The 22,088-nt window shown below is 56.7% G+C and overlaps 7 protein-coding genes across 7 annotated transcripts; 3 read left to right on the top strand and 4 right to left on the bottom strand.

The window, feature by feature from the left end:
* Positions 1 to 405: 405 nt before the first annotated feature.
* On the bottom strand, positions 406 to 1,725 carry L226DRAFT_531642 (uncharacterized protein). Its single transcript, XM_067680117.1, has one exon. It carries the CDS (start codon positions 1,683 to 1,685, stop codon positions 675 to 677), a length of 1,011 nt encoding a protein of 336 aa, XP_067538870.1. The 5' UTR covers positions 1,686 to 1,725; the 3' UTR covers positions 406 to 674.
* Positions 1,726 to 2,723: 998 nt separating this feature from the next.
* L226DRAFT_502738 (uncharacterized protein) lies at positions 2,724 to 9,100 on the top strand. The gene is made up of 18 exons (XM_067677896.1): positions 2,724 to 2,791; positions 2,847 to 3,163; positions 3,223 to 3,320; positions 3,380 to 3,504; positions 3,552 to 3,771; positions 3,824 to 4,029; positions 4,088 to 4,292; positions 4,341 to 4,406; positions 4,458 to 4,715; positions 4,778 to 5,191; positions 5,244 to 5,557; positions 5,610 to 5,712; positions 5,763 to 6,029; positions 6,081 to 6,972; positions 7,030 to 7,286; positions 7,345 to 7,746; positions 7,805 to 7,880; positions 7,946 to 9,100. The coding sequence occupies exons 2-18, from the start codon at positions 3,073 to 3,075 to the stop codon at positions 8,893 to 8,895; spliced, it is 4,944 nt and encodes a 1,647-aa protein (XP_067538869.1). The 5' UTR covers positions 2,724 to 2,791; positions 2,847 to 3,072; the 3' UTR covers positions 8,896 to 9,100.
* L226DRAFT_610241 (uncharacterized protein) lies at positions 8,952 to 10,498 on the bottom strand. The gene is made up of 5 exons (XM_067686136.1): positions 10,080 to 10,498; positions 9,972 to 10,013; positions 9,825 to 9,911; positions 9,707 to 9,774; positions 8,952 to 9,644 (listed from the first exon to the last, which is right to left on the bottom strand). Exons 1-5 carry the CDS (start codon positions 10,380 to 10,382, stop codon positions 9,245 to 9,247), a joined length of 900 nt encoding a protein of 299 aa, XP_067538868.1. The 5' UTR covers positions 10,383 to 10,498; the 3' UTR covers positions 8,952 to 9,244.
* A 166-nt stretch (positions 10,499 to 10,664) lies between these two features.
* L226DRAFT_531638 (uncharacterized protein) lies at positions 10,665 to 12,744 on the bottom strand. Its single transcript, XM_067680116.1, has 10 exons — positions 12,561 to 12,744; positions 12,114 to 12,496; positions 11,891 to 12,043; positions 11,684 to 11,830; positions 11,552 to 11,629; positions 11,383 to 11,500; positions 11,307 to 11,327; positions 11,194 to 11,255; positions 11,123 to 11,138; positions 10,665 to 11,066 (listed from the first exon to the last, which is right to left on the bottom strand). The coding sequence occupies exons 2-10, from the start codon at positions 12,269 to 12,271 to the stop codon at positions 10,800 to 10,802; spliced, it is 1,020 nt and encodes a 339-aa protein (XP_067538867.1). The 5' UTR covers positions 12,272 to 12,496; positions 12,561 to 12,744; the 3' UTR covers positions 10,665 to 10,799.
* Positions 12,745 to 13,117: 373 nt separating this feature from the next.
* L226DRAFT_610239 (uncharacterized protein) lies at positions 13,118 to 14,493 on the top strand. Its single transcript, XM_067686135.1, has 3 exons — positions 13,118 to 13,135; positions 13,186 to 14,162; positions 14,239 to 14,493. Exons 2-3 carry the CDS (start codon positions 13,288 to 13,290, stop codon positions 14,294 to 14,296), a joined length of 933 nt encoding a protein of 310 aa, XP_067538866.1. The 5' UTR covers positions 13,118 to 13,135; positions 13,186 to 13,287; the 3' UTR covers positions 14,297 to 14,493.
* Positions 14,494 to 15,108: 615 nt separating this feature from the next.
* L226DRAFT_567953 (uncharacterized protein) lies at positions 15,109 to 16,515 on the top strand (the record flags this gene model as incomplete). Its single annotated transcript, XM_067684107.1, has 5 exons — positions 15,109 to 15,300; positions 15,376 to 15,611; positions 15,675 to 16,150; positions 16,213 to 16,224; positions 16,292 to 16,515. 5 exons carry the CDS (start codon positions 15,109 to 15,111, stop codon positions 16,513 to 16,515), a joined length of 1,140 nt encoding a protein of 379 aa, XP_067538865.1.
* Positions 16,516 to 18,107: 1,592 nt separating this feature from the next.
* L226DRAFT_543705 (uncharacterized protein) lies at positions 18,108 to 21,268 on the bottom strand (the record flags this gene model as incomplete). The annotated part of the gene is made up of 11 exons (XM_067682217.1): positions 18,108 to 18,369; positions 18,427 to 18,477; positions 18,530 to 18,614; positions 18,666 to 19,341; positions 19,407 to 19,549; positions 19,716 to 19,866; positions 19,923 to 20,078; positions 20,133 to 20,369; positions 20,433 to 21,024; positions 21,086 to 21,156; positions 21,221 to 21,268. 11 exons carry the CDS (start codon positions 21,266 to 21,268, stop codon positions 18,108 to 18,110), a joined length of 2,472 nt encoding a protein of 823 aa, XP_067538864.1.
* Positions 21,269 to 22,088: the final 820 nt, after the last annotated feature.

The raw sequence follows: 22,088 nt of genomic DNA, 5'->3' as shown, positions 1-22,088 counted from the left end.
TGGACTGCTCTATTGCACTAGCAGAAGTTGTAGCATGCTTACCCGTTCGCACAGTACGCATTAGCCTAATTATCGGACATTTCGCAATGCACATCGGATTGTGGAGGCGTTATATTTGGACCGCTGTTGGCGGCTTCTTGTTTTTGCCGTGCGGCGTGCGCACTCGTTCGACTTGTTTCCAGGTGCGCAACGCGTACCTTGCTCGGCTCTGCTCACTTCACAACAAATTGGCGAATGCGAAGGGGAGCCCCTGCAATGCGCGCATAGGATTGATTCGTTCACGGGCTTCTCGGGCTTTAGCGGAGGAATTCGGGTCCTTGACCATCGCCGTTCGAGTCGGTGAGTCAATCGTCATTGCGAACTCATTGCTGCTTACAGACTAGTTACAGATAACATGGCCAAGGTCCTCGCACACAGCCTACGCGGTTCCCTCGATGGACGGTGGACCTAGCTCCTTAGAGTCAGGGGAGAGTTCGTTCCCTGCCGAGCCCAGGAAGGCTGGACTGAGGAACCACGCCTGCTGCGGACGAGCGCGTGGGGGAAGATTGTGCGTGTCGCAGACGGAGACCAAGACCCCGGTCGGACATGCATCGCCGCTATGCTCTTCGACGTCCGCCAAGGTTCACTTGTGCACAGGCAGTGTCAGGCGCGGGCAGCCACGGACGACTGACTGGTCAGGACATCGATATGACGGCGCCGCTGCCCCAGGTGGGATCGCTCTCAAGCATGTCCTCTAGCTCCGTAGTCTGCGCAGCGTGCATCTCGATGGCCTGATCAGCGTCCGTGTCAGGTATCGTGTCCGCCACGGTTGTCGCGAGATCACCCTTGTTGATCACCTCCGTGTGTTCGCTCGGCCCCGCGGACGCGCATATGTCGTTTCTAGTGGCCATTTGCATGGGCAAGGAATCGGGTGTGTGCCTGTCCTGCCCAGCCGAGGATGATCCGGACGGATTCTCGTCTACTCCTTCCTCCTCCTCCGGCGGGAGACGCTCATCTTCTTCATCCACCGCACTTGCGACCACGGCCTTGCGGCGTGCCCTCTTGCCACTAGTACCGGCTTTGGAGCTCGTATCTCGCTTTGCGGTCCATTTATATGTCACAGCAGGGGTTCCAGCTGGCTGAGGCGGACAGGACGCGCACATGCACCGCTCGATCTTGCCGTACCCACTCAACCTCTCCTCCAGCTCCTCAAACGTGCGCGACACCTTCAAGTTGGCCAAGGCCTCCCTCACTTCCGCCTTCTGGTAACACGGCATTCTGATCCGGATGTACTTCTGGTGCACCGCGCGTCTGCCCTCCCAGCCCTCGGGATCTGCCCCGAGTTGCCGGGCGTACTTGCGCTTGAGCGCGTTATACTGGACCGCGCCGAGGCAGCACGGCTTGCCCATGTGGCGTGAGACGGCGTCGGGGCGACTAAGCCGCGCGGGCGAGATGTGCGCCTGGTGCGTGCAGACGACGGAGATGGAGAGGTGCGTAGATAGGATGTGGCGGTCGCGGTCGGCGACGCGGGTGAAGGTGCGCGCGGCACAAGAGGGGTTGGTCGTGAAGGGACACTTCCAGGAGCTCCGAGTCTTGGTCTCGCTCTCGCCATGTGTCTTGGGCGTGAGTTTGGACTCGGATGCGCTTTGGGAGGTTCCCTTTGAAGGCATCTCCGTTGGAGGCGGCGGCGTTGTGCTGTCTGGCATGACGAGCCGTCCTGCCTCCAGATTTAGTTCATCGTATAAGTCTGCTCCGAGTTTGGTGCCATCTTCTGGATGTTCAAGCTGGTCGAGAACGGTCAATGGCTTATCATCGTGCACCTTGCCGGTCTCAGCCGCATTTCCACTGCCTGAGGAGTGTCCGTGGTTGGATGAGCTCATTTCCAACGACTGGCAATACTTACCGCCTTCACCTCTGGACTCTTCCTCGACCAGCCCGGGAGGCTGCGACTGTTTGTTTCGTGCCGCCTTGCGGTGGCGCTTGGTGGAGGGAGCAGCAGGTGGATTGTCTGGTGCCTTGCGTTTGCGTGTAGACCCTTGATGAGTGCGGGGGGCGTTCCCAGATCGGCGGGAAGAGGGAGTAGACGTGCCGGCATCGGTGGCATTAATCCCCCCTTGGTCTTCTGAGCGGTGTTGGTGCTCCAGGTTGTGATTGTGAAGGGATTTGTTGTCTCGCATCGCTCTGTGGGCTACTCGGTACGCTCGGCTATCTTGAGTTGGATGGGCGGTGAATTGGAGAACAATAGATAGTAAGACGCTTTGGAAAGCAACTCGGGGGAGGAATAGTGACGGTAGCATGGTCATTTGGGAGACCGGCGACAAGTCATTCACCTGGTGGGTGCGAGGGGGCGGAGGACACTGATGGTGATGTCGGTCGTCAACCTATAGAATGGAGGTACCATAGCGTCGCAAGAATGTAGTGACTTACTGAACCTTAGACAGCAGTATTGATCCATGACTTCTCTCTATTGTGTGAGAGGCTCTGCTCGGCAATTGGGGCACGGTATAGACAGAGGGTACCAACCAACTCGGAAAACTTCTGTTGTAAGCATTGTCGTTGCTACGAATGTAGCACGAAGCTGCAAGACGTCTCGTTGACGGATCAGGTATCGATTGCACGAAGTCCAACTTCTGGCGAAGGCGCTTTCGACGAAGCGTTGAGTAGTGGCAATTGCTGTATTTAGGCTATGACACGTGGGAACGTGGCACGATCCAGTGGGGGGTGGCGCTTAGCACCTAGTGAACGACAGCCATGCCTGCTGCGGGAGGGTTGGACGATCTGCTCGCATAAGGACTCTGTAAGGTCAACGGAGGTACGGAGGAAACGTGTTTAGACATCCGAGCTCATGGTCACTGACGGGTTGTCAGGTGAACAGGCTCCGGCCTTTGTGGACACTGCTTACGACACTTGGCTTCTATTCCTCATACGCTCGATAGGCAGCATTGGATCCCCGGGAACGCACGAGGCTGAATTCAGTGCATCAGCCATCGGGCCCGTTACTCCCGTTGGATTCTTGGTTCATTTCATGCTGAACCGTTCGTCTTCTACTCCGGTCCACTCTCGTAGCCTGATCCTTGAAAACCTACAGCCTAGATGGCTAAAAGGGAGAAATCTGAGCCTCTGAAAATCTACGAGTCTCGTCCACCAGAATGGCTATTGAGAGCGCATACTTCCGCCGACCTTGGTGCGTGACTTGCAGTTGGGACTGGCAGTGGCTCTCCTGACTAACTTTGTCATTTTTAGGTTATGTCGGGTTCTTCCCGCCACGGCCGCACCAGATTGAGGAGACCCTCACCGAGTCTAATGTGAAGAATGGTCTCGTCCTACCTCCGGCAGTCCCTGTGAGATTTCCTCGTGGTATTATCCTCTGTTTTGCGATCTTCTGATGACGCTACCCCAGGCGGAAACGTACAGTGCACAGGATTCCATACGGAAGCGCTTGTTGCAGGAAAATGCACTCGGCGAACTAGAGGATCTGATGAATCAGATCTTTCTTCGCAAGGACGAAAATGCACCTGCTATCCCGTGAGTGGAGGCGGACGACCAAGACTGCCGATACTGACTCGATCCAGGCCCTCCACGTTTCGCCTGCCTTCGAGAGTCACGCTCAATGACGCCAAGAGGAATGCGTGGTTTGCAGACCTTGCGAATCCGGATGTTCCTTTGTCAAAACTTGGCAAGAATGTTCCTCATGGGGCAAAGGGACATGACCTACTCGACTTGCTTCATACCAACAATGTCGCGATTCCGCGCGCAGTGTGGTTCTTGCGAGTCTTCGGCGCCAACGACTCAGTGAGTCGGACAGCGACCTACCTTGGCGATTATTCTGACGCTTGTTGTGAAGGCTGGACTGCGCAACAAGCCGACGTACAATCCCACGCAGTACAGTATTGAATGGGCAAATGTCATGACGACGTACATGAAGAAGCAGCTAGCCGAGATTGCGCTCCCAAGCGCACCTCGTCCGGGTCTCAACATCAAGCAGACGTTCAAAGGTGTCCTATCCGATGTCGAAACAAGGGAGAAGTGGATATCCCGGTTCTCATACTGGTAAGCCACTTTACAAGGGCTCTCCCTAGTGTTCGATAAAATTGACGATCACGCGTAGCTTAAGCCTACTGCGTACCTTCTACGCCGAAGGCCTCGTAGACAATCGCACGTTTTTATCATGGCTGGTGCAGCAGATGAGCATATGCAACTTGGCACAAGCTGGTTTTGTTGCACGGCTTGGAGACGAGTACCTTGAGGGCATGTTGGTCAGCCGCGCTCTCACCCGTCCCTTCTTAGAGGCTTGCTTGGCCAAATTTGCAGAGGTGCGTAGCAGACCTATATGATACTCATCTGGCTTCAACCTGCCCTAGGTACAAGCTTCGTCCGCGAAGGAGTATCTGGCAAATACGACAACTATACTCAGGAACCTTGTTGCTGTACGTGCGACGCTCCTGATCGAGCGACATGCTTCTGACCCAAGTCATCAGCGTTCCTTCCTCGCTCTCCCTGACGCGGGCGTCAGCCCTCGGATGCACATACAGTACGGCTCAGCCCTGGAAGAAATTCTCATGGACAACTTCACCCATGAAGGAGGCGATGGCGTTCCCCCGCAGAATCTCCAGCATCTCCATCAAACAGTCCTCGACGTTCTCTTCGACGTGCAGCGTCGGAACGAAGCTATGCTTTTCTACCACCTCCCTCCGCGAATTCTCGGCACACTCTCCTCTGCTCTGTCGGACATAAAGGTATGTTGCCACGGTTGCTCGATGTGACCGTCCAAATAGAATCGTCTCATTCGTATCCGTAGCTACTCAACTCCATATCGGGGAAGACAGACATGTCGAGCGTCGCCCTCTTCGACGACTCGTCTGAAGTCTCAGATTCATTCTCCCAGAAGCTCGACTTCCTACTGACATGGAGCGTCACACCGCTCCAGTACGGCGACCACAGGCCATACGCCGCTGCGTGCCTCCTCCACCTGTGGAGAAACAGGGCCGCGGATCGTGCTGTCCGGCGAGATGTGTCTTCCCCTGATGAGCACGTCCAGAGTCTCCTCTTCCAATGGCTCCATACATCCGAGGTCGCGGGAGAGGCCAGCAATCTCCCCGCAGTCGCTCTACTTTATGGCCAGCTTGTCAAGCGTGGTCTGTTTTCGTATGGGGAGTACATGCAGCATCTGATCGCAAGAGGGGAAGAGGGCCTGTCCTTCACACAGCCATCGGTGATTTCTACGAATAAGCACCTTGAAAGGGCAATGTTGACACGTTATCCAGGAAACCGTCTCTCGTCACCGTGACTTCCTTCGTTGGATCCCGCTGCATGACGCGAGCCCATCATTGATGAACCAGCGCAAAGCGATTCTCTATGGCTTACGAGTGCGCGAAACCCCTGAGGATGCCAACGAGAAGGAGATACGGAAGGAAATCCGGTCGCTCATGCCTGAGCTCTTTGGCGGGGTGTCGATCGGAGAGCCTTTGACGACCACCTTCTGGCAGTCGTGTAGCCATCTACTGTCTGCCCCTCGTTTCGAGCAGGTCAAGACGATCAAGCAATGGTTCCTGCCTGTCTACAAGAAGTTCCTGTCCAGGTGAGTCAGTTCAGTGATTGCTTTCGATTGGTATGCGCTCATTCCCGAGCAGCAACAAGGACGGCTCATTTGAGACCGAGAATATCATCTTACGGGTCTTCACCCTGTCGGTCATCATCCTGGCTCGCGTACGATCATACGGCTCGATACTGGATGTGAGTGAGAACTCCAGTATCTCGCGGCTCGACGCTGATCTCCATAGTAGATGTCACTGTACACGTTGGAATTTGTCAACGGAAGTCCGCTGCTTACAGCGGTCATCGAGACTTTGCGGCAACACATGGAGGTCTGGGCCTGTATGAACCGCATGAAAGACGTGGCTTCTGCCCTCTGGGCCGTGCACCAGACTTGGCGGAGTCGCGGATCGCAGAATCGCGTCCTTCTCAAGCTCCTCGCAGAAGTCGACAACGATTGCTACCTGGAACCCGCTGCTCGGGAGCAGATGCTATCCGATATCTCCGCGTATACTCATGTAGGACGTCCGTAGCTTCTCGTCCTCTTTGATCTGACATGTTCCTCCCAGGCATTATTCCCGACGAACGAGAACCCAGATAGTGTACCGCAAGTGCTTCCTGAGATCCTCCTCCTCGCCACAGATCCTGCGCCAGAAGCTCCTTCCCTCCTGGCGAACAGCCTATGGTACAAGTACATGACCTCGCCTGACTGGGCATGGAAAGTCTGGGACAACACGATCGCAAGCCTCCGTCAGCTTCCCGCCATGATCCCCGACATACCTGGCCGCCGGGCGTGTGCTCTTCGATATGCCGCGTTCCTGCTTCATGTCGACCAACACCTCCCGCGCGGTCTCGATGAGCAGATACGTTCGTGGCTCCTGGGTTCAGGGAGAAACGAGATCGCCGCCTTGAACCCCGAACACTGGGATGTCGTCACTGTCGTCTTGCTGTACCTGGCTTGCTACGGGGCGCTTGCCACGACGACCATCCTTGAGAGTCTGATCTTCCAGGTTTGGCAAGCGGGTGCGAACGTGTCGTCAGAGGAGCAGGGCCAATCGCTGGAAACCCTCATAACGTCCGTCAATAATCTCTTCGAGCATCTTCTCCTGAGGGACGAATGTGGGACAGGCTTGCCTCCAGCGGACGTCTTCGAGGCACAAGGGCTTCAGACACGTCGCCGAGACGTCTTCCGGGAACCCCACTTCTCCCTACTCGTATCAAACTTCCCTGCACTTGTCCTCATCGAGCAGAACAGATGCTTCTCCGAGACGTTGCGAGGAGCATCGACGACTCTCAGACGGACGATGTGTCGAGTCTGCGTATTCAGACAGGGCATATATCGCGACCTGGACGCAGTTCGCATGACATTCGAGCGGCTGCTCGAGTCCCAGCATATCTCAGACGACCTTCACGGACCTCTACTGGAGGCCCTCCGGTTGATGCTCAACGATGCTAGTCAAGGTACGTGGCTTTTATGGCCCTTGCGATCGTGCGATTCGACTCAACGAACGAATTCAGATGGAGTGGTGAATGCGGCGGATTGGAGATCGGTCACTTCTCTCCTCAGTCATTGGAAACTCGCTGCCACTTCGATCGAGATCCGGCTGGCCATCAAGCAGTTGCAAGAGGCCATGTCTCGCGAGTCTACGCGCCAGTTGGCTGGGTCGAGCCTGGACAAGTTGGCGAGCGCGGTGTTCTATTCGTGCAAGAAGGCGGAGGAGGCGGACTTTGTCGCGGAGCTGATCACCGACGTCGATAGGACCGTTGCTGGGAAGGTGCGTATACATCATTCATCTCGCGTATGTGTAAAGCTGACTTGGAACATGTATGTAGTTCGTCAATGCAGGCCTGAAGCGCGCCGCCGAAATCTTCCGCGAATGGGACCCCATGAAGGACGATACGAACCACAACGACCTGAAGAAGTGCGCGAGCGAGATTCTCCGCCTCTGCGCAAACATCGTCGCGCCGTTCCGCAAGGACGCGTCTCTACCACAACTGGACACACCAGTACAAGAGGCCCTATTCACCGTATTATGTGCGAAGATCGCGTACATGACTGGAGTCATGGCACAGCTGGTGCAACGGCCCTGGGACGACGTCGCCTCGCGAGCCTCGCAGGCTGTCATTTTCCTGGCGCGCATGCTACAATTTCACCTGGGATTCTCTATTACCTGGAACCAGCTAGCGAAGGACCTCGCGGAGGAGCTTTGCTACAATCTTACCCGATTAGCTTTAGTGCGTTCACATCTCTCACACCCCTCCATGTGCAGACTAACTGAATGGCGCGTGACAGATACATGGAGCAGGCGAAGGCCTCAACATGCTCGCATTCCCTTTATTGCTCGATACCCTATGCTTCACTCTCGACGGTAGGCTACTACTCCGCTCTTCCTCACGCTCCATATGCTCACCGGACCCTTTCACCCGCGCACAGAGATACCCGCCGACGCCAAAGCGACGGCACCCTACGAGCCCTTCCGCAATTACCCCGAGTTCAACCTCTCCGATCTCCCCTCCGACATGCCGGCCGAATACAAGGCCCGCATGCGCACTCTCCTCCCCTACGTCGCGCTCAACCCCGCCGTCGAAGACCTCGTCTACACCACTCGCGACATCGTCGGCGTCGTCATCAGCACCGTGCCCGTGCAGAATCGGCCCTGGGAATGGACGGAGTACCTCGGGGAAAACCCCGCGGGCGAGCTCGCGCGCGGTGGCGGGGACGACCGCACGCCAGACGACAGACCGCATGTTAAGAACTCGGCCGCACTCTCGCTTGACCTCTTCGAGGCACGCGTCACGGGCGACCGCATCATCCCGCCCATCGTTACATCCGGTGTAGGCTCGGGAGCGGGAAGCGGCACAGACGACCTTATGACAGAGGAGAACCTGCGTTCGTTCCAGGACGACATCTACGCGGAAGGCACGTTCAGCCGTGACTGGCGCGAGACGCGAATCCGGCTCGAAGACGGCAATGCACGCCAGAAGGCCGAGCAAGCAGACAGAGGCAGCGTGCCCCCGCTCCCTGCGCTGTCGGGGCACGGTCATGTCCTCGGAGGTGGGGCGACCGAGCTCCAGCGCGCGTCCTCGCGTCGTCCGTCGCCCGCGTCGTCGGTGCGTTCCGCGGGCACAGCGCCACTCGGCTCTGTGCGACAGAGCCCGGCGCACCCGCTCAGCCGCCTGTCGGTGTCGACTGCCGGGGAGGTTATCGACGTGGATGCGCTCGATGGCGGGACGTCTGGCTCAGGTTCGACGAACAAGCGGAAGGCGATGAGCATGATCGCGGAGGATGACGAGATCGAGTTCATGGAGGGACCGGTGCCTGCCTCGTCGCGCACGCAGAAGCGGCCGAAGGCGAAGACGGCAGGGAAGGGAAAGAAGAAATGAATTCTTCCGGAGGTGTTGCTGTTGGGCTATCACTTATTATCTTGTCAAATCTTTCTGGGGTGATTTGTACTCTGCTCGTTCTGTTGTCCATTTATGAAAACAGCTGCTGTGCAATCTGTTAAGGTTGCACACTGAACGTTACAAGCGCACGCAACGGACCGGGTATGCAATAGTATACCAGAATACAGTGAGACCAGTAGTGTATGTACGGAGGAGCAGATGATGCCAGAGCGATGAAGAATAAGGATACGATGCAACAACGAAGCCGTGTGATCGGAGCCAACTGGATTCGGATGTGGTACAAATTGCATTGTTGTGATCGTCATTAGTCGTGAAGTCCATGGGCGGGTCAAGCGTACGGGAAGAATCCGTCGAACGGACCTTCAACGGGTTGTCCCGGATGACGCGGGAGGGGCGCCTCCTGTGGACAAGACTCCCCTTGTACGCCGGCGATGGTACGTACAAGGTGCTTGACGACGAAGTTCTCCGCGGGCTTGGCCTTCACAAGGACGCGACATGTCGGGCAAGAGTATTTGGGTTGTGGGGTAGTGCTCATGATGATGGCGATCTCGCGTTCATAGTGGGCCCGCGTATGAGTGGGAATATTGGGCTGTGCGAGCACGTTGCGATATTGCAAAGGAACGACTCTCTGGGCGTCGTAGTGAGGATGCGCGGAGAGATGCTTGATCAGTGCCGTGTTAAACCAATCGACCAGGCAATCCTTGCAGAAGGTGTGTCCACATGCGAGCCTGCAGTCGCACGGAGACGCGTGAGCTCCGGATGGGGTGACGGTGGGAAGGATAGGACGTACGTGAATGGATGCCACATCTTGACCGTGCAAACTTCACAGGTGACGTGGTCCTCGACCGCAGATAAGAACTAGTTTCGATTAGCTGCATGCACGAGTGTCATTGGGTGGGCGCATTTACCTTGTCTGCCTTGGCGTCTGGAGGAGGCGCTTGCACCTTCGGGGGCAGAGGGGCTGCTGGGAGTGCGGCCAGTGCCTGTGCATGCGCCTGTAATTGCATGAATATTCTCAGAAAATGGGCACTGAACGAAGACGGGAAGCCACTCACAGCCTTCGCAGCGGCGAGCGCGGCCATCAAGCTCTTATTCTCCTAAACCACCCAAGACGAGTCAAATGTTAAGGACTTACCCTGGCTTGAATATGCAGGAGGACGCACCTCTTGTAGCTCCTTGATCTTCTTTTCGCTTGCACTGGATGAGGTTGCCGTCTTCTTTCGAGGTGGAGGCTCATCCTCGTCCGAAGAGATCTCAATGATCTCTGCTGCAGGAGGGAGGGGAGCGCGCGCCTTCTGTTTCGGATTCGACTTAGACACCTTGCGCTCAGCTGTTGGCCGTTTTCGCAATGGTTTATCGTCGTCTTGAAGAACGATTGGATTGGAATTAGATGGTCCAGCGGGGTCCTGAGGGTATGGCTGGGGCTGCCGGCTGCCGTGCCTGACTGCAGCGCGAGTGGCGGGCATGATGGTCGCCGACTGAGATAGACGTGTGGTGATATGAGGGGTACTCGGCGTATGAGGACGGCGGCAGAAGCGGCCCAAAAGGCTGAGCGAGCAAAGCTGGTGGCGGTTGGAGTTCAAGAGGATCGGCGCCTATTGCTCGCTCATTATGGTCGCGCCGAAACGCGTCCCCCAGTACAGTCACGTGTTCCCCGAAGCATGGGCCGTGCTGGCGCTTGCTGAATTCCAGTCGGCGTCCGCCGCGAAGAGTGAGCTAGACCAGCCTGACCTCGACGGCACATCGTTCCTTCGAGCCCACTAGAACTGAATTCGCCCTACGGACCGACATGACACTTATAAACGACTACAGTGCGCTCCTCAACCCTCCCGCGGGATTGCCAACCATGCGCGTGGGCAAGCCCATAGCCCCAGTCGGATCCTTCAGGCGATCGAGCCGGGACCCTTCTGGTCGATATCGGTGCTGGTACGGTCCCCAACTTTCGTTGTTGTTCTAGATATCGACTGTCGGTCCTCTGGCTCGGTGGATATGTCCTCCGTTTCTTCACGGATCGAGACGCTAACCCGGACCTCCGGCGTGCACTTCAGGTTATGGAACGCGTTGGCGAACTGCAGCCGGCGTTCATAGGAATGACTCTCCTTGATTCCACGTGCCTCGTCTTCTCGGAGCTTGAGCCTGGCGTTCAGCATCTGTGTGGGGAGATCAGGTCGCATGTCCGGCGAAAACTGTTATGGTCCACACTTACAGCCAGTAGGGTGCACCTGTCAAAGTTTCGTCAAAACATCGAACGCGTATGCATTAGCGTAGTAGGCGTACGTGTACACCCGACCCATGGGCATGCCCAAGATAATGTGGTAGTTCGTTGTGGGTACTGAGCTCTGCACCATACGGGTCAGCGATTTGCCAGGCCGTGCAGAGCAAACCCTTACGTAGACGATTAGATCTGCGAGCTGGAGGTCGCCGCCCTCAGTTTGAAGAACGATCAAAAGTTCATCATGTACTCACTGCAAATATTGCTGTCAAGGCAGACGACTCTATGAACACTTGAGCCACACGATCTCGGAGTCGCTGGTGCCGTCGGAATCCTGTCTGCCCTCGGACGAGGTAGCAAATCAAACAACATCTACGGAGACGTCAGGAGGGTCGACGTCGTCGATGCTTGGACTATACACACGAGATGAGACCATCACACAGGACTCCGAGGCCAAGCCATGAGTCGATCACCGGCAATAGGAGCTTAAAGTCGTGAACACTGATATACGAATCTTTAGAGGATGTGACTAAGGAGGATCGGAAGGCACCTTACTCAGCGTGCGTGAAGGCGAATGCAGTCGCGACGATTCCCATTGTGGTGTTCGCCACCGACAGCGCCATGATCGTCCAGTAGAGGACGGGAGATTGGCTAAACTTCCACACTCGGCGAGCGAAGTAGAACTGTATTGGCGCAGAGGTTCTGGGACGAGATATCAGCGCGTAAGCAAGTAATTCATAGAGGGAAGGAGGGAAAATGTACATCGCTAAGAACGTCGGCGTCGCGGTGAACGGCCATGGTGCACTGAAGAGGTATGTGGTGTTCGCGAAGTTGTCCACGACGTACGACCACATCATCCAGCAAAGTGCAACCGTATGAGCAGTGTCGATCAGGAAAGTCCACGATACAAGTAATCTGTGAGTGGGGGATGTGCGTGAGCAACACGAGAGAAGGATTGCGCGACGATGAATATCGGAGTACTCACTGAGTAGGCAAGCTGTCACGGAACAAGCGAGCCCGGTACTGCACGAACTGCAGCACGCTGAAGCCATAAAAGAAGGCGTTGATGCACACACCCAGCAAGAGCGGGCCCAAGACCGACTCGATTGGAAGAGTCGAGAGCGATACTGGCACGTCAGACATCACCGCCGCAGAAGATTGGAACGATAACGAAGAAAAATGCCAACGAAGGTGAAACGTCCTGCCGGATCCCTCAGGGAGGAGGGAAAGGGATCTCGCTCGTCGGTGCGCCTCGTCATATGTATAAACGGCCGCGTATACGGCCCTACACGGCCCTGCATCCGTGATGTCGCCGAATCGCCGCGGCATGAAACGAGGGAGCAGCGGAGGAGCTGGAGCATCATTTCACTGCGGGCATCAATTAAGAGTGAGATGAGATGAGGGCAGCCGCAGTGATCCGCATTTCGCTTACCAGGTGAAAGAAATGAACGGATCGGCCGCGACCTGGATGCCTGGTCGTCACGGGAAGAAGGTTAAGCTTGAAGTACTTACAGATTTTGTAAATCGTGGAGCATATCGCGCCATATTAAGCGGTGCCGCCAGGTGCTAGACATACCTAACAAGCACAGAGCTCGATGAGGGGTGCATGAGAAGCCCCGATACTGTGACAGGTAAGAACCGACTTGATAATCCCGTTCGCAAATCAAAGACCCAAGTCTATTGTTGCATGAGGTAAACGGTGAAGAGCCTAAGACTCCGGATATCAGACTGCCCCCGGATAACCTTAAAAATCGCTAACGTTGAGAGAAAGTCTAAACCTAAGACGATGTAGCAGTCTTGTTATCCAGGGTTGAATTGATGTTGCAGACCAACGATATCGCTGGTGGTGAGCCTTGGTGAACTTGATGAACTTTCAAGCAGCCAGCGGGCGCCTGTGATGATCCGTGAGGCTCAGAGGTAGCCATATTGGGATCGTGGGAAACGAGTTAAAAGCTTCCGCGCATTTGCTGCGCCTTCCGACGAACTTGACCTGCATCACAAACCACGGTAAGCGCAGTTTGCAAGTCATAGGCAACTTCGTTGCTCATGTGTTGCAGAACACATACGGAAACACTCTATAGCCCATTGTGGATCCGTCGACCGCGGTAGAACATTTGTCGATTGCCGTGGAACGAGGGTTGTCATTGAGCTGGATACCTATGCAAGCCGACCAATCTGACAGTTCAGCTGTTATACGACCACGCGGCGAGTTCCACTCTCTCTTCTCAGGCACCGAAGGGGATGTTATCTTAGGTTCCAAGGACGGAGTGCTCTTCCGGGTGCATTCTTACACCCTGAAGACCACCTCGGGATGGTTTCGCTCCATGTACTCTCTGCCGCAGCGCAGCCCTTCACCAGACCAGCCGACAGAAACCATCTTCGTCGATGAAGACTCTATGACTCTCGAAGGCCTCCTCAAGATCATATGCGGACTCGGCCTTCCAAAGCTCGACTCCTACGACGTCATCGAACCGATTCTCCATGCTGCCGAGAAGTACGACATGCCAGGGCCCATGTCGGTGGTCCAAGCTCTCCTCGCCACCCCGCCCCTACTCTCAGACCCTCTCCGTCTCTACGCTATCACCTGCCGTTACGGCTGGCACGAAGATGCAATGATGGCGTCTAAAGCGACCCTCACGCTCAACCTCCACTCCCCGGAGCACCGCTCCACTCTGCAGAAGCTCGGTACAGACGCACTTCTCAACCTCTTCGCGCTCCATCGCACTCGTCGCGAGACGCTCCGTCGCAGGCTCGACGACCCGCCGTTTGTGAACGACTCGGGTGACACGTCGTGCTCGAACTGCGGTTCCATCGTCGACTACCACACCTGGCGCGAGCTCAAGTATGTCATTATTATGGAGATGGATGCGCGGCCTCTGGGCGATACCGTGTGCAATTCTGGGCTGCTCGAGTGGCCCGCCGCGCGCGCGTGCTGGGATGCAAAGTGCCTAAACTGCGACCGGGTGCTCTACGACAAAACACTCACGATGCGGGTCATTCGCGAGTGTATAGAGCAGTTGCCGACTACGATCGAGTGAGTAGCATGCCCCTATGTACTTTGTGAGATGTGGGCCGATGTCGCTGACCGGGTTCCTTTGTTCTCGCTCTAGTCCGCTCCCGCCGCCATACCCGGCTCCCATTATCGCGCGCTCCGCATCGGAGCCTTGACGAGCTTCCTAACGCCTTCATGCTTTTCCTATATTCACCCCGATCTCGTCCGACCTTCTGTTGACTCTGGAGGAGACTCTCGGCGCTATGGACTTGCCCGTGTATACTAGAACGGAGCGGAGTGGATCATGGATGTATACCTAGTAATCGAATAGTGCATATGCATACACGGCCGATCGACCGGACATGCCTACGCGCGCCGGATAGAGGATGCGAACTTCGGTAATACTCCGATACTGTACTCATACCCACTCGGAGATCCGACAACCAGAATACAATCGGAGACAGATGGCCTCGGTAAAGGTGAGTTCGATTTCTGACACAATCGACGCTGTTTCAGTGCTCACTCGCCGGCCCATGCCTCGCACGACGTTCTAGGCCAGCCGACCCACCAAGTTCGTATCAAGGGATCTGTAACCGTTGGGTTTGCTCCCACAGGGACCACCACATTTGCCGCGTCGTGGGTTACGAATTTACAACTTATCTGTTTCCACCTCTACCAAGGTACGTAATCCCGCTCTCCGATCCCCATGCATGGTAAAGTAACTAGTACTACAATTGAAAGGCAGGCCCAGCGAGCGGTCGTTGCAAGTTAGATCATGATGTCGACCACCATGATGATGTGGCGGCTGTGCACAAGGCCTGCACTGAGAGCTGCGCCATCAACGCCGCCGCGTCTCCCTAGTTCCCGGTATTGATAGGAGTCTCGGCACGCAACCTGAGGTGGGTGCGTTTTCATGTAAACCTGCGCCAGACATATATTGAGTGATCCGCCAGGTTGAGTGTACTGTTGCGCCTCAAAATCTCCTATCATGGCCCTCAGAGCGTCGTCCTTGCTATGCTGGCGCCGACGCACCTACTCTCGTCGCACTCGGCTGTTCCTCTACGCTGTCATCTCAACTCTGCTGCTATGTGGTGCATTCACGGCCGTCTTCCTAGTTGCGGGGGTCCGTAGCTACAACGTCTCAGCGATGATCGACGAGGCGGCCGGGAACAAGGACGGGGTGGGTCTTGACTCCGTTCCCTCCACGCATCACACTCTTGCACCCGGTTTTCTCTGAGGCGATTCTTGCTTGCAGATTGCTCTACTCGGACACGCGTACAACATAGATGTCTCGCAGCGCCAGGTACAAATGTCCTGGCTCGTGCTGGGTTGCGGCAGTCTCGCGCTACGTACTGGCAGCTACCATTCCAAAGCTTGCGGGACGGCCAACGTGGCCCTTGACTTGTACGCCGATGGCGCGACCAACGCCAGCGGCTCATACGACCCAGCCTCAAACCTTTGGTTCGACGCCGAGACCAACAACAGCTTCTAGTGCGCCGCCGCGAGCCCTTGATCTTGCTGCATATGTGTTGACGACGCTTGTCTCCTCTTCAGCATCCAACCCTCTGTGGAGTTCCAGACCGAGCACCTCCTCGAAGTGACAGCATGGCACGGCCAGGATCAGCAATACGCATACCCCTTCGACACCTATATCTTCGGCACCGTCTTCCAGGCCTTCCTCTCAGGCACGAACGTCTCGGTCCCCTTCCTCTTCCTCCGCATAGTCGATGCGACGAGCAGCCTGCAGCCCATATACATCCAAGACGCGGACGTCCGGACCCTCTCGCTGAACGGCTCCGAGATCGTACACGCCCGCGGCGCGCGGTACTCCTTCCACCGCGTCGCGCTCAGCCAGCTCTTCGTCATGGTCCTCTTCATCGTCAACTGGCTCCTCACCGCTGTCGTCCTCTTCATCGCTGTCTCCGCCTACGACGGGCTACCGATGTCCGAGGGTGTGCTCATCCTCCCCGTCAGCGTCATCCTCACCATTCCTGCACTGCGCGCTTTGTGGGTGGACGCGCCCAGCTTCGGTGAGTCGAATCTGAGATCCCCTCACGAATAGTTGCTGACATACCTGCGGTCCCTTTGCTAGGCCTCCTGCTCGGTATGTCGACCCTTGTACTCTACTATACGCTATTGTCGAGGCATTCTGACACGCTTGCGGATTCCAGACTCGTGCGGGACATTCCTCCAGATGGTCCTCGTGTCCCTCGCCTCCCTCTACCTCGTCGTCAACGTCGGCCTTCGCCGCAAGGAAGCCGCACAGCAGGAACAAGACGCGAAGGCCGTCGCAGCCGCGGTCACGGCCGCTCGTGTCGAGCTAGACGTTGAGAAGGAGGCCGAAGCCGAAGCCGGCCTTCCCCTTCTCGCGCATCACCACCATCATCAGCAATGAGCATCCCCATTCAGCCGTCGTCGGTCGATGCCACATCGCACTTTGCATAATGGGAAAAAAAAAGAAAAAGAAGAATTACACTGTAGGACAATATCCACTCCCCAGGCCCCCCCGGCTCGAGGCGCCAGCGGTGCGTGTCACTGTCTGTGTCAATGGGGTGGTGCGAAGCGGGCGCGACACATATGGGCTAGCGCGTCCGTCGCGGTTCCGCGGTCGTAAGCCCTGCTCCTTCTTTCTCCCTCGCGAGCCGGCGCCGCGCCATGCCCCCCACACACGTCCACCACCCTGCCCCCCGGCTGCGTCGTGTCCAACGCCGCGAATGGAATTCGGCCCCGTGCTTCTGGCGACATTGACATGTCATTGTCAAGATTCTTCGGAGGATCAATATATGGCATGCCATGATTGCCGATGTATTTCTGGTTCTGCGGCCCAGGCGATCTCCAGGCGTACGCGTTGTGTATTCCGCGAGTAATTGTATGTACACGTACACATGTACGACGACCCCGCGTCCGCTTCGCTGGACCCCCCACTGGCTTCCCAGTCTGCGACGGCCGCTCCCGCCCGTCCCTTCGCATATTACTACACAATGTCACGCCGCGCCACCACTAGTACTGGTGGCATGCATGCTCCGGGGTGTGATCCTTTCGCAACGTCTCCCGACAGCCGGGACCCATCAGCGCAGCCAAGGCATCTATCCATCCCTGACCCTGACCTTCCCCCGGGCCAGTCGCACCTGTGACCTGACATTATAATTCCACGTCCGGCGGCCGGGCCTCAGTTGACAAATGCAAACGGCATGTGTGCTCTCCGCGGCAGTAACCAACACCTGGACCCACAAGATCTCGAGATCCGACGAGAGTTCCGCTCACCCCAGAGCACGCTGTAGGAATGAAACAGGCACCTCCCAGCGAGAGGAGAGGGTCCATTTCCGGCTGGCGGCCGCGCGGCTGGCAATTGACCTAACATTTGCGGGCGTAACGCGGTGCGCGAAGTTCCAATGCGCCAGGCGGACTGTCAACTCAATCACGAAGAAGAGGTGGTCTGGGAAACAGTTCGTGAAAACAGTACACGCGCACTCACGGCGGCGAATGCGGAATTAGGAGGGACCGAGATAGATAAGGATTGCAGCGTGCGATGAGACGACATTGTGTACAGAAAATAGGGAATGACCCAGTCATACCAGAAGCCCTAACTATGATACCAGTGAGCAGCAAATGAAGTCCGTTGATGTCGAGAGGAAGGAGCGTTGTAAATATACAGTGTGTCCAGACATGCGTGCAGTAAATAAACGAATCTATGTATATGAGTGCGAGTTTGAGAACATGGACATGAAGGAGATTGTGGGATAGACGATGAGCAGATGCAAAGGGAACGCAGCGACGATCGATCAGCAGTTAGGGGCCGGGCGTGATACAGCAACGCGACAAACGAGACGGGAAAACATACATAATAGGCGTACAACACGCGACGGTTGTTCCGATACCCAGGATCGGACAGCGATAGACATGCGTAACCCATCACCACATGCAACGTGTTGTTTGGGAAGTCCGCGGCCACATCGGACAAGATGCGGGGGCGAGACAGGTGCCGATTCAACGCAGATTCATGCGAGGGGGTTGAGGCCGGTGGTGGTACAAGCCTCCTCCACCAGAAGGTTGGTGATGGGTGCCAGGGACGAACAACGCGCCACGGTTGTGCTGACTACGCTCCTTGCGGCGCAAATGTGTCGGTGGCGGAAAAGGCTCAGGAAGACCCTGGTTGGGACCATCGGAGTAGTAGATCTTGGGCCTCCAGGCCTCCTTCTCGTCCATAATGCAAGAGTTCTTGAACTTCTCGACCAGCGACTCCTTACCCCTGGACATGTAAGTTAGGACGTGTCGGAAGAAACCACCAGGAGGGCTGGCGACTTACTGATATGTGGCATAGCACATCTGGAGAGTCTTCTCGCTCGAATACATGTTCCTGCCACATGTTCAGAGCGCGCCGTAGACTTGGCCAAGAGTGAGAGACGCACCACTTCACCCCAATCTGCGTCTTGGCGAAGTGCAACAAGTCCTGCACGGTGATGAAGTTGACGAACGCATATCCGACGTTGCAGCCTGGTGAGAAGAGTTCAGTCAGCATTCGATCACCTCGGGGTGGTTACGCACCGTTCTGGAAGTCCATTCGGAGATACATGAAATCGATCCGCCGAGGACAGACTCGGTCGATGAAGTTCTTGAGGTCCTTGTCGGTCATCTTGTTTGGAATGTTCTTGATCATGACCGTCGTTCGCGTATCCATACCACTCTCGATGGCGGCGATATCGAGCAGGTTCTTCGTCCCTGGAGCCCTCTGTCCATTCTGGGCAACGTCGACGCCATCCGATGGAGGTGTCCCAGAGACTCGCCGCTCAACGCACGGAGCAGGAGCACGCGCCGATCCATTGAGGATGATATCAGGAGTGGGTCGAGCGACGTGCTTGACGGCCATGGGAGGAGCGTAGATGGGAGCGGGAGCACGTTGAATCGGAGGGAGATAGTAGTCAACCTGAGGCGGGTGAGGGGACGCATACCGCCAATCGCTGCCTTCAACCTCAGAGGTAGGGTACATGCCCATCCCGGGCGCATACACAGCATAAGGATAGGGGTGGGTCGGATGATGATACATGTGCGGGACGGTGGCAGGATGACCATATGGTGTGTAGGATGGGTCAGAGTAGGGGAAAAGTGGAGCCGCGACGTAGGCGTTGATAGGAGGGTGCATCTTGACGAGACCAGCAAGATCCTCTGCACTGGCACTTATGCTGCGGGGACGGGAAGATGCGGCGTGAGACTGGTCGAAGCCCTGCATGGGAAGGCCGCAGAGAACGGTCAGTCACTTATAAGCCGCCTCAGTGAACGGACCCATACCTTACCAACGGCGTCAAAGAACAGGTCATTCGATGAACGCCGCCCATGGTCTTGAGCGATCTCCTTGACCTTCTTAACCTTGCGTACCCCATCAGGAGTACCCACGCCTTCGCTAACACTCACGCTTCGCGGACGTACGCGGCCTAAATGGAACGGTGACCATGGAAATGAGCGCTCCATATCCGCGAAGTAAAGCGGAACAGAAAATTTCTCACCTTCCGCAACGCGCTGGGAGTCATTGTCCTTTTGAACAAAAGGTCAGATATGGTTTATCGATCAGTACGTAGGAGGATCTTACGGAATCTTGACTGGGCGCGTCACCCTGCATCAACAGAACGGGATGCTCGAGTACCTCCTTGTTGGTGAACATTTTGAGCCGCGCCCCGAATATTGTGCGGTTGTTGAGGTGTGTGTATGCGTTCGCAGCATCTCTACAATCGTAGTAGTCGACATGGAAGGTCTGGGAATCGAGGCGTGAAGACAAGAACCAATTACTAAAAGGATTCTGCTGCTTACCTGGTCGTGAGGGTCGGTACCTGCGCCGACAAATGCTGCCAGCTCGCCAAACGAGGCAAGCATATTTTGGACGTCCTTTGGCACGACTGCGCGGGCCTCCACGGTGACCAAGAAGGATCCGTCAAGGGCGGAAAGGAAGTCCGACTTGCCGATCAGCTGATGCGTTGGGTCAGAAACGGGGAGGTCGGAGGAGCCAATAAACTGATTTACCTTCTCGACCTGCGCTGGCGAGACGAATGCTGACTCCAAGCGGACTTCGTCGAGGGTCGGCAACGTAACCCCCGAAATTTGCCTCAAGGCCCGGACTGCATGTCGCGTGTCGAAGAAGGCGATAATGATGACCCCATGGCTAGCCTGGAACCTCGCCATGACGCCTTTGACGTCTCCCATGGTAGAGAAGGCTTCCAGCAACGCCTTCCCGGAGGCCGCGCGAGGGACATTGCGGACCTAAGATAAAAGGTCGAGAGCGGTCAACTATATGCGCTGTGAGAGGACTGTCAGCAGACTCACCAGAAGCAAGCGCGTGGGTTTCTCGCAGGACAACTCCCCGATAGCGAGGTCCGAGGCCACATCATCCTGGCCGTCCAGAACAAAGGACCGCTCATCTCTCGGGGTGATCTCGACACTGGCAAGACCGGAGGCAATAGAAGAGACGTCCGACGTCGCAGCCGGGGCTGAAGTACCGCCAGCACTGTCATCGGAGGAGAGTGACTGTGATCGGGCGCTCGTGGGGGTAAGGTAACCGGCGTTGTGAGCAGCGGTCGCGCTGGAGGCGCTCATGTGAGACTTGAGGCCAGCGGTGTACGCAGAGTGCGCGGCGCTGAAAACACGCTCGCGCTCGGATGAGCTGACCCAGCGGAGGGGAGAGTGAGAATCCGGGGGAGTAGAGGGGGTGTCGTTTGAGGTAGAATTGAAAGACGAGGAGGGAGTGAGCGGCGGGGTGAGAAGTGAAGGAGCACGACGCGACGGGGCGTTTGCGTCCCTCCTAGTGGGCAAGGAAGATGGGGAGGAAGCGAGATCTAGGGGGCGGAGATGAGGGCGGTGTCTAGCAGGGCCCTGGAGGGGAAGGACGGTGGGGAGCGAGTTGTAGTGATGGGGCACCCTAAAGACGCGTTAAGTCAGCGGACTCGTACGATAATAGTGCATATATTGAAGGCACTCACAGTAGATTAGGGAGGGAGGGAGTGGAATGGAGACGGGGAGGGACCGCAGGTTTTTTGTCGACGAAAGAGGACTATATGCGCGTCGGGCGTTAGCATGCGTGTGAGTATGATGGAGAGGGAAGAGGCAGTACGGACCTCTTCCGTCTGATGAGTGGTGGGGAACGGTACAGCATGGAGATCCATTAGAGTATGACAGGGCAGGGGACGGGGGCAGGAAACAAGGTCGGGCTCGTATGAAGCAGAGGAGGAGACGCGTGTGAAGATGACGGAGAGCAGGACAGGGAACCGAGGAAGACGGGGCTAGCGCGTAGGGGCGAGGACCAAGCAAGAGCGCGCACGAGACAAGAGCAATGGAGGGCGCAAGATGGGGAGGGGAGAGCGCGCAGCAGGGGCGTGCTTTATAGCGCGGGCGGGAGGCGGGGGTGGGGCAGGAGGGGAGGGACGGGAGAAGATCAGAGCGAGACTTCTGGGAGACTTCTGGCGGGGTGGCAGCTAGCGAGAGCGCGTCGGGGTCGAAGAAGGATGCACCCGAGGCGAGTGTATATTGCCATCCTCCGCGGATCCTGACGCGAGCCTGCGCATTCAGGAAGGACCAGGCCACTGCTCCTTCGCGCGCCGGCCATATGCACAACAGATCCCTCCCTGCGCCTCCATGGGAATCTCACTCCGGCGCCCACGTCTGCACAGGACCCTCTGCTCCGGAGAACCCAGCCTGTTCGCCCATTATTCGCTGCGTTTTCTCGGCGGTCTCCCGCGTCCACACCGATACGAGCGGACTATCTCCAGCCATCTCTCCCGTCCCCGTCTCCGTCACTGTCCCGGGAAGCAGCCAATGCTGGGCACAAGTTACAGTTCTGGTGTCCTCAGCAGCGTTGCCCCGCCAAACCTTGACGTCGCCCGTTCACACAGCGCTTGTGTGGGACGTGTAACCATGCATTTGCAGTGGTTTTCTCCCGGGCGTCTCCAACTAACGGGCAGGACAGACTCCCGTCAGCGCGAAGAC

Source organism: Lentinus tigrinus (assembly GCF_003813185.1).
Source record: "Lentinus tigrinus ALCF2SS1-7 unplaced genomic scaffold L226scaffold_5, whole genome shotgun sequence".
Classification (NCBI taxonomy): Eukaryota; Fungi; Basidiomycota; class Agaricomycetes; order Polyporales; family Polyporaceae; genus Lentinus; species Lentinus tigrinus.
The sequence above is the reverse complement of the archived record's forward strand: the minus strand, read 5'-3'. Positions and strand labels throughout refer to the sequence as shown.